Here is a 10,887-nt window from a genome sequence, read left to right on the forward strand (position 1 = left end):
TCACCCTCAGAGAACCTCCTGCCTCTGCCTCCTAAAACCAGAGATTAAAGCCCAGCATGTTATTATTTTTTTTTATTTTAAATTACAATTAGCTTGCCAGGCAGTGGTGGCACACACCTTTAATCCCAGCACTTGGGAGGCAGAGGCAGGCAGATTTCTGAGTTTGAGGCCAGCCTGGTCTACAGAGTGAGTTCCAGGACAGCCTGGGCTACACAGAGAAACCCTGTCTCAAAAAACAAAAACAAAAACAAAAACAAAACAACAACAACAACAACAACAAAAATTCTGAGGCTGGAGTTACAGGAGGTTGTAAGTTGCCTAAAGTGAGTGCTGGGAACTGAGCTCCGGTCCTCTAAAAGAGCAGTAGGCATTCTTAACCACTGAATCTGTCCAGCCCTCATTTAGCACATTTTAAAGGTTCACCTATATTATAGTATCATGCTAGACGCTTATTATAGATGAATATAAGTAAGGGTTTTTTTTTTTTTTTTTGTAATTATGTAGATAGGTATTTACTAATGCAATTCCACTTCAAGAATGAAAAGACTTTGAAAAATATTGGAGACCAGACTACTGATAATGGCTAGAAAGACAACGTACAAGTATACACAAAAGAATTAACGCAAGCAAAGGGATCACTTCTATCGACTAGCTACATTTGGGGTGGAGTATGGGGAGGATTAGAGCTTAGAACGGAGTGGTAGGCACTGCTTATTTACTCGCAATCTGTAGAATGAGATACAGCCATCGAAGAGTTAAAGTGGCGTTCTTACGGAGTTACAGCTAGGTTATCTCCAGTCAGCGATCTTTCCTTTGAGTGCGCATCGGAGTGAAAAGGGAAACAGCAAAAGCACAGTGAGCCTAAAGGAAACTGAGTGGATTTGGCTGGGGCGGAAGTAATGGACGCGTGTGGCAGAGCAAACGAGAGAACTGTTGAGATCGACTAGTGGAGGAACCCGGCATCGCGTTCCCTGGCTGCCTTGGCCAGCTTTTATGGGCCTTCTCGGCCCCCGTAGCGGACCGGAGATGAGCCGCTGAGGCGCAGGCCCTCCTTGGCCATGGCGGGCGATCTGGAGGGCTGCAAGTCCCTGAGCGGGCTGCTGAGCGGCCTAGCGCAGAACGCCTTTCACGGAAACTCGGGTATCACCGACGAGCTGCTACACAGCCAACTCTACCCGGAAGTGCCCCCGGAGGAATTCCGCCCCTTCCTGGCGAAGATGAGGGGAATTCTCAAGGTAGAGTCGTTCCGCCGCGCAGCCCTGCCCTCCTCGCAGCCTCAGACCCGCCCCCAGCCTCGAGGGCTGCTCAACCTCGGGCTGCTCAGCGCCTCTCTTGAGGCGTGGAGCTCGCTCTGTTGCGCCCTTTGCTTTAGGGATACATAAAGGCGAAAACATTTTTTTTCCCTTCAAGACTTTTCTGTGTCTGTAGTATAGATAAGTTTCGAGTTTTCTTCGTCTCGGACTTTGATGGGTTACGCCGGGCGTAGTAGTGCACGCCTTAATCTGTGCACAGGGGAGGCAGAGGCTGGCAGAGTGCTGTGTGAGTGCGAGGTCAGCCTGTTGCACATAGCGAGTTCCAGGACAACCAGGCCAGTCAGGGAAATGTGGTGAGACCCGTGTTTAAAGAGAGCAAGAGCGTGCTTGTCAGCTTTCCTGGGTTGTGGGAGTTGGTGAGATAAAGGATAAAGGTGTTTAACTGGAGTAAACACCATTAAAGCAGTCGGCTCTATGGTTATCAAATGGAACGAAGTGTACATCAGACTGTCTTATGAAAACTATTAGAGGGCAACATGACAGGTGAAATTAACTAAAAAGATTTATTTTTATTTTATGTGTATGGGTGTGGTGCCTGCATGTGCACTGGTGGTTGAAACAGTTATAGGCCACACGTGGGTGCTGGAAACCAGGCCTTCCACAAGAGCATTATTAGGTGCTCTTAACCTCCAAGTCATCTCTCCAGTTCCCCCCAGCCCCACCTGGGTTTTGAGATAGGATCTCTTGTAGCCCAGACTGGCCTTGAACTCATTGTGTAGTTGACCCTCCTTCCACTTCCCAAGTGCTAGAATTACAAGCATCTACCATCCCTGCTGTGGCCTCTGTGTGTATGTGTGTGTGTTACCTTGCACTATCACTCTCTACCTATCTTTCCAGACAGAGCCTCTCACTGTACCTGAAATCAAGTCTCACTGACTGGCTAGAGCAGCCAGGAACTCCAGAGATCTGCTTGTATTTGCTCTGCTAGTGCTTGGGTTACAGAAATAGGAGGCCATGCCCAGCCTTTTCGTGGGTGCTGGAGAATGAGAACCAGGCCCTAATTGAGCTATCTGCCCAGCTGGTTCCTGTGATTTTTTTTTTTTTTTTTTGGATGTTATAACTAAAGTGTATTCAAGGTATCTATCATTTATGTAATTACTATTTAATGTATTGTTTTCACAAAGTCCTTATTTTTATTTTATGTGCATTGGCGATTTGCCTGCATGTGTATCTTTGTGAAGGTGTTGGAACTTCTGATGCTGGAGTTAGAGACAGTGATGAGCTGCCATGGGGGTGCTAGGAATTGAACGTGGATCCTCTGAAAGAGTAGCACTTAACTGCTAAGCCATCTCTCCAGCTCCTTCACAAAGTCTTTAAAATATGATGTGCATTTTACATTTAAAACATCTTAGTTACAACTAGCCACATTTCAAATGGTTAAAGTGGCCACATGTGGCTAATGACCACTATATTAATTCTGATTACGACCCATGTGGCAGCATACTTCAGTCTGTCACTCCAATTCTAGGACATCTAGCACCTTCTGGTTTTCATGGGCACCAGCTACTCACACAGTGCACTTATATACATGCAGGCAGAAAACTTATACACATAAAATAAAAATCAGTACATCTTTAAAACATGAAGTGGATGGACAGGGGAGGTGACTCCCTCGGTAAAACGCTTGCTGTGAGAGCGGGAAGCCCTGAGTGGGATCCTGGCCCTCAGGTAAATGCCAGGCATGTTTGGAACTCAGCACTTGTGAGGTGGAGAAAGGCAGATGCCTAGATTTCATTGGCCAATTGGCCAGCCTAGCCAGTTAGTGAGCTCTGGGTTCTGTGAGACCTTGTGCTAGAATTTAAAAATAGGGTAGAGGGACAGCAAGATAGCTTAGCAGGTGAAGGTGCTTGCTGTTAAGCCTGACAATCTAAGTGAAGTTCCTGGAACCTACATGGTAGAAAGAGAGAATTAATTGTGGCAACTTATTCCTTGGTCTACACAATCACTTTTTTTTTTTTTTTTAAAGAAAAAGCTGGAGAGTGATAAAGTAGGATGCCTGAAATCAACTTCTAGCCTCCACACCACATGTGCACCCATTTACCCATAAGTGGGAGCACTACTGAGGAGGATACTTGCTGTTGACCTCTTACATCCAAATGCACATAGATGAGGAGGCAAATTTAAGATGTCTACTTCTGTGTTGTTTTTTCGAGACAGTGTTTCACTGTGTAGTTTAAGCTGTCTAAACAGCGTAAAACCACACAATTTAAAGTTCCTATTAAATTTTAACTTGCTACTAAAAATCCTTATGCTTTTATTATTACATTTATCTTATCGTGTTTTCAAGATAGGTCTCTATGTAGCCCTGGCTATCCTGGAGCTTACTCTATAGATCAGGCTGATCTTGAATTTACAGAAATCTGTTGTTTCCACCTGCCTGTGGCTCCCAGTGTTGGGATCAAAGGCAAGCACCATTACTTTTCTTACAGTATTTGAATACAAGAAAAAAATGCAGCCGGGCAGTGGTGGCGCACGCCTTTAATCCCAGTACTTGGGAGGCAGAGGCAGGCAGATTTCTGAGTTCAAGGCCTGCCTGGTCTACAGAGTGAGTTCCAGGATAGCTAGGGCTATAGAGAGAAACCCTGTCTTTCCTAAGTAGAGAATTGATGACCCCTCTGTCTGTGTCATGCCATGCCAGGTGAGTACCATCTCCTTACTGGAAGCCTGGACATCAAGGGCATGTGGTCTCCCATGGGTGGCCGCATTGTAGGAGCAGGTCCCACAGGCATCACCCCAGGAGGAGGGGCCACTACTGACATCATGGGGGTGTCTCCCATGTTGGGTGCTTGCATCATACCAGAGTGTGGAGGACCCAGGGGACTGGAGCCAGGTAAGTCTTGGCCCCTTCAGGAGGAGGAACAGAGAATGTAGCAGGAGTGTCTTCCTTGTTGAAATGAAGCTGTCAGTCAGGCTCTGGCCTGCTCCTCCATCCATTTCTGGAAGTAGTCTTTCCCACTCCTTTGTTCCCACCACTGCAGTGTCTTACAGACTGAGTCATGGATAAGATGTGTGTCACAGTAGTCATAAGAGAACCACCTCTACCCTGCCAGATTCCATATCGCCCCTCCCCACCCCTTTTTTTAGACAGGGTCTCATTGTGTAGACCAGGCTGGCCTTCAACTTACAGAAATCTGTTTGTTTTTGCCTGCTGAGTGTTGAGACTAAAGGCATTCACTACCAGGACCACTAGCTCCTCTTCCCCCACCCCCAGCCTCAGGCAGGCTTCTTGAAGGTGCTTTGCCCCTTTTGAACAAAGTGATTATTTTAGATGTTGATAAGGGGTAGCTTTATGTGGTATTCAATGTAAATGGCAGATGTGGGGTAGTGAAAAATGTAGACTATGTTCAAGGGATCAATAGGGCTGGGTAGACAGCTTGGTAGGTAAAAGTGATTGTTGCAAAGCCCTGAGTTTGAATCCCTAAAAGCCACATAAAAACTGGATATGTAGGGGCTAGAATGATGGTTCAGTAGCTAAAAGCACTGGGTTTGGTTCGTAGCACACAAATGATCACAATAATCATCTGTGCTATCAGTTCCAGGGAAGTACAGCATACCACCCTCTTCGGCTTCCTTGGGCACCAGGTACACACAAGGAGCACATGCAGGCAAAGTACTTATACACATAAGTCTTTTTTAAAAGATTTATCTATTTATTTTATATATGTGAGTACTCTTTTTTTTTTTTTTTTTCAAGACAGGGTTTCTCTGTGTAGCCCTGGCTATCCTGAAACTCACTCTGTAGACCAAGCTGGCCTCAAACTTAGAAATCCACCTGCCTCTGCCTCCCAAGTGCTGGGATTAAAGGCGTGTGCCACCACTGCCTGGCATGAGTACTCTTAATACACACCAGAAGAGGGTATCAGATCCTATTACAGATGGTTGTGAGCCACCATGTGGTTGCTGGAAATTGAACTTGGGACCTCTGGAAGAGCAGTCAGTGCTCTTAACTGCTGAGCCATCTCTGCAACCCCATAAAATAAATCTTTAAAAAAAAAAGTCTTACAACAAAAATTGATCATGTCTGCAATTTGCACACACTCCTATGAGGAGATGGAAGGTGGAGACAGGAAAATTCTAGAAGCTTAGGGCCAGCTAGCCTGGCATATACAGTGGAAAGACAACAAAGAAACCCCGTCTCAAATAGAGGGTAAGGATAAACACCAGAGGTTGTTCTGACTTGTGGATGTACACTGGCACAAACATGCTCCTGTAGTCACATGTGTGAATGTGTGCATGCATACACACACACACTAAAGAAATGGTGAACCATCCAGTTTGATCATAGTGTGAGGGATATAGGAAGGAATGCTTGTGAGCAGGCAAGCAGAACTGAAGCTCTTCCTCCTCTGGTCCTCAAGCACTCCTGCTTTGAAGCAGGCTGCACACTTACACGTGGATGGTAGCAGACTGTGTTGTCACCTAGAAAATCATGTTCTGCATAAAAATGGAAAAGGGAGATACAAAGGACGAGGATAGAACGTGAGATGCTGAGGAAATGCGGAACACCTAGAGAATAGTGGGTTATTCTCATTAACAGGTTCCTGGTTTTGGTGTGCTGTGCAGCAAACCCAGGATCTAGTGCCTGCTAAGGTTGTAATGCTGAGCTAAACCCAAGCCTGAGCCCAGGTACCAGTTTTCTTATTGCCAACTACCTGGCAATTTGTTGTGCAGGGTGTTTTAGGTTCCTGACTTTCATGTTGTTTCCAAATGTTATATTTGTTTCCCTGACATATGAACTGAATGCTCTTTTCTATGTACAATGGAGTCCTTCACTTTCCTTGTTTGGGACATCAGCACTCTATTACTTGTTAGTCACAAAGGGGCAAACATTTAATCTGCTTATGGCTATATGGAGCAACCCATTCATCCATTCATTCATTCATTCACACTAGTACATCATGGTGCACATGTGAATGTCAGAATTATAGGAATCAATTTCCTCCTTCTACCATGTAGGTTCCAGGGATCAAACCTGCATCTTCAGACTTTACTTGCACCTTTATCCGATGAACTATCTTGCTGTCCCCCACTCTAGTTTTGATTTCTGGGTAGTGCCCAAGGAGTTGTAAAATTAACAAAGTAGTCACAGTATATGTAGCTAGTGCTCCTAACCACTGAGCCATCTCTCCAGCTTCTATTAATTGGTTTTTTGAAATAGAGTGTCACTATGTGCCTGGAACTCACTATGAAATCAAACTGGCCACAAATTTACAGAGATCCTCCCAAGTGCTGGGATTAAAGGTATGCACCACCAGTCAAAGCACGCTGTCTAATTTTTATATGATTCTTTCAGCTCAGATTTATAATTTGCTTTGAAGAATACTACCTGAATTTTTATACTGTCCTTAATAGCTTGTTCATTTGTAGAAAAGGCAAGCTTTATTATTTTTCCTACCCTTAATACTTATTTCTGGCATGCCATAGGCACTTAGTAAAAATCTGTAGAACATTTGAATGAATGGGTAGTGCTTAAATGTGCCAGTTGCATTGAAAAAGGTCAGCATAGTTGGGCACAGTGGCATATGCCTATGTCCTAGCTATTGGGAATCTGAGATAGGAGTTTAGAGCTAGTTTGGGCAATGTGAAAGTACAATTCCTGCTTGGAGAGAATTGCACATCTGATACTCCAAGTCTGAGTCAGGTTTTCTGGCTGCAGGGCTGATGTGGCCTGGGGCTCCTATTCTGCCCCTCACTGTATTCCCATCCTTACTGTTTTCATTGTTTGCTGTTACCAGGGTCATTAAACCCACGGCCATGGGCATGTTGGCAAGTGCTCTGCAGCTCAGTTACATTCCTCATTGTCCATGATTTGATAAATACTGCTTTGCTATAATATGGTAACAGGTTCATTCATTTGCTTCCTATCTTTAGCAGCAATATAGTAACAGTGGCTATGACAGATATTTGATATTAAGAGCCTACAGTATTTAAAATCTGAACATTTACATAAAGATAACTCTTACCTCAAACATCTATTCTTAAATTTACAATGCTGGTATTTGGAAATAGTATGTGTAAATTATATTAAGTTGGTTACTTGGTAGAGAACCTAAAAATTTCACTAATTTGTTCTCAAGATTATGAGATCTATGATTTAAAAAAATATCATTATGAGCTGGAAAGATGGCTCAGGGGTTACAGCACTTGTGCACAGATAGGGACACACACACACACACACACACACACACACACACACACACACACGGCTTTAAAAAAAAAACTGACCATTGGATTTGGGAAGTGGTACATTTCTGTGACCCCAGCAGCTGATAGGCAGATTTTTGTGAATCCGAGGCCAGCCTGGTCTACATAGCAAGTTCCAGGCCAGCCAGGGATACATAGTGAGAGCCTTTCTATAAAAACAGGAGACAGTAGTGTTCTGTACTCCTGTGTGTTCTTTGTTAAACAGATTCAAACAATATAAAAATGATGTTAATAAATATATTAATGATAAAGCATCACAATGTAAAGTTATTACAGGAAAACAACATGGGAAGCCAGCTTAAACTGTATGGAAAATAACATCAATAACATGATACTAAGCATTATAACAGCATTATAAGCATTATAACAGACAAAGAAATAACGAATACCTGTTTCTGTCTCTGTTAAAGCCACAAGATTTTGTAACTTGGTTGGGAATTAGATGGAGTCACCATGTAATCAGTTTTGTTTTGAATATCTTGGGGGAATCTGAAGGATACTGCGTTAGGTTTTTATTCCGTAATGAAGTTTTGTTGTTGCCAAGCCTGATGTCAGTCTTGGGTGCAAGTGGTGCTGTCCTAGCCGGGCTCAGGTTCTGTGGCTCTGGCTTTGTGGTCCTGGACTGCTATCCTCTTCTCTTCCTCTTCTTGAACTGTGCCTCTCATGACTCTTAGTTGCCTGTTTGTGAGATTTCTTCCACCTGTGAGGACTCTTCCTCTCCGACTCCCTGTTTCTCTTGGAGGAGTGGTATGAACCAGAGTGGTAGCTTCTTGACTTGCTATAGTATTCTTCGTGATGATCCTTCCTTTCCCTCCGGTCTGAGTTTTTACCAGAGGAGCCAGTCCAAGCCGGAGACATGTAGATGTCTCTGTTAGCTTCTCTAAATTCGTTGTTGGGATTTCTGAACACATGAAGAAAGTTGCAGTGCTTTCCTTTTGGACACTTTTGCATTTCGAATAAACCGCAAATCGCAACCTTCCACCGGGTCACGGGACAGAATTCACACTGGAGCTGTCGTCCTGCGTACCACCTTCCATTAAAGAGAGAGAGGGCTGCTTGGCATTCTTCTTCCGACTGGTACTGAACATACACATTGCCCCGCAGATGAGGTTCCAGGTTGCAGCTTACTTTAAACTGAATCACCTTTCCCACGTTTTTGAACTCGGGCAGCACATCATGGTAGAAATCCAAGAACTGCTGGTAGGTCTCCTCCTCACTGTACTCCAGGTTTGCGTCAGAGTCATAGTCATCCCTTCTGCACTGCTCCATGCCAAACGTTGTAAACATACTCTTCACAAGAAGGGTGGGACTTGATGTGGGAAAGTCATGTTTCCGTGAACACCTGTTACCGAATCTGCACGCTCCCGTTTTGTTGTAGAAGGGACAACTGGGTCGATATTTCTCCAGCCTTAAATCCTTGGGTGGTTCTGGGTTCTGCCAAGAACGTTCATTTTCAGCCTGGTCCAGCATTTTCTGCACTGCTTCCTCTCTCTCTCTCTTCTCCTGTAGCTTCTGCTCCTCCTCCTCTCTCTGTTTTTTCTGTTGTTCTTCCCATTCGGCTTTTATCTGTCTCTCCTGTTCTTCCTTCTGTTTTCTAGCGGCCTCTTCCTTTTTCTTCTTCATTCTGAATTCTTCTTGTGCCTTCTCCTCCCTCAGCAGCCACTCTTCATGTAATCTTTGACGCTCTATCTCCAGCAGTCTCTCTGCAAGTTCGTCATTAGCCGGAACATCATCGTCCTCCTCCTCCTCTGGTGGGGCTTCCAGAGCTCGCAACCGAGCCATTTTCTGCCGACGTTTCTTGCGCTTCTCCCTCTTCATCGCGGCCTTGTGCTGTTTTCGGCTCAGTTTCTCAGGTAATGCGGTCTGCTGAGATGCCATTTTGCCGCAGAGCACGAGCCCCTTCCCAGATCTCGGATCTCGCGATAATTCCTCTTTCTCACGCTGTGGATTGGAAATGTCACCCAATGCTAAGTGGTTTGGCTGTTTAATGTTCGTCACCTTCCTGGACAGCAACTACAGGGTGGCACCATCCAGGCCAGCTGACTTTCCTTTTCACCAGCCTGGAAAGCCGAACCAGCTGAGTCACGGGCGTGTTTTGCGCAGTGCAGCAACCAGTAGCTGAGTGTGCGCATGCGCAGTCAGAAGCCCGTGTTTGCGTTGGAATGTGGGATTGTACCGCCTACCTGCGCAGTCACCCGGTTATCCGGCTATCCGCAGTAGGCCGGCATGCACAGTCACCCGGTTATCCGTGGTACGGCTGGCCTGCTTAGTTACCCAGTTATCCAGTTATCCGTGATAAAGTCTGCCTGCGTAGTTACCTGGTTATCCGGTTAGGTTATCTGTGGTTATCCAGTTATCCGTGCGCAGTTACCCAGTTATCCGTGGTGCGGCCGGCCTGCGCAATTGTCCAGTTATCCGTGGCCCGGCTGGCCTGCGCAGTTACCCAGTTACCCTGTTTATCCGCTGTACGGCTTGCTTGCGCAATTACCCGGTTACCCACAGTATGGCCAGCCTGCGCAGTTACCCAGTTATCCAGTTATCCGTGGTATGGCCTGCCTGCGCAGTTACGCGGTATGGCCTGCCTGCGCAGTTGCCCAGTTATCCGTGGTACGGCCTGCCTGCGCAGTTGCCCAGTTATCCGTGGTACGGCCTGCCTGCGCAGTTGCCCAGTTATCCGTGGCGTGGCTGGCCTGCGCAGTTACCCAGTTACCCTGTTATCCGCAGTACGACCTGTTTGCGCAGTTACCCAGTTATCCAGTTATCCGCGGTATGGCCTGCCTGCGCAGTTACCGGGTTATCCAGTTATCCGTGGTAGGTCGGCTTGCACAGTTACTTGGCTATCCGCAGTACGGCCTGCCTGCGCAGTTGCCCAGTTATCCGTGGCGCGGCTGGCCTGCGCAGTTACCAGATTATCTCCGGTACCAGTTATCCGTGGCGTGGCTGGCCTGTGCTGTCACAAGATTGTCCGTGGTTATCCGTGGTATGGCCAGCCTATGCAGTTACTGGTTATGCATGTACAGCTGGCCTGCGTAGTTACCCGGTTATCCGCTTTCCAGCCAGCCTCCGTGGCATGGCCAGCCTGCGCAGTTACCGGGTTATCCGTAGTATGGCCAGCCTACATAGTTACCCGGTTATCCATGGTACAGCTGGTCTCTATAGTTAGTTACCCAGTGGTTATCCGCCTTGCCTGCCTGCGCAGTTACGGGTGGTTATCCGCAGTACGGTTCGGTTTGCCTGCGCAGCTATCCAGGTATCCGCAGTTATCCGCAGTGAGTCTGGTCTGCGCAGTTACCCTGAGATCTGCAGTTACGTCTTTACTTCGGGAATGGCAGGCCTGCGCAGTACACCTCGTGTGTCTTTTTTTTTTTTT

The 10,887-nt window shown here is 46.2% G+C and overlaps 1 protein-coding gene across 3 annotated transcripts in view; it reads left to right on the plus strand.

The window, feature by feature from the left end:
* The first annotated feature begins 905 nt into the window (after positions 1-905).
* Positions 906-10,887, plus strand: part of Commd1 (copper metabolism domain containing 1) — a 99,833-nt gene continuing 89,851 nt past the window's right edge. The window contains exons 1-2 of one of the 3 annotated variants that reach the window (XM_031391186.1): positions 3,921-4,143; positions 8,515-8,717. In XM_031391186.1, coding sequence (XP_031247046.1) covers positions 3,945-4,143; positions 8,515-8,717 — 402 coding nt within the window. In that variant the 5' untranslated portion in view covers positions 3,921-3,944. Of the gene's footprint in view, positions 1,236-3,920; positions 4,144-8,514; positions 8,718-10,170; positions 10,329-10,887 lie in introns of those variants that run through there. The other 2 variants (XM_031391183.1, XM_031391182.1) reach the window with 2 other exon arrangements.

This window comes from Mastomys coucha, unplaced genomic scaffold (genome assembly GCF_008632895.1).
Source record: "Mastomys coucha isolate ucsf_1 unplaced genomic scaffold, UCSF_Mcou_1 pScaffold22, whole genome shotgun sequence".
In the NCBI taxonomy this organism is placed as follows: Eukaryota; Metazoa; Chordata; class Mammalia; order Rodentia; family Muridae; genus Mastomys; species Mastomys coucha.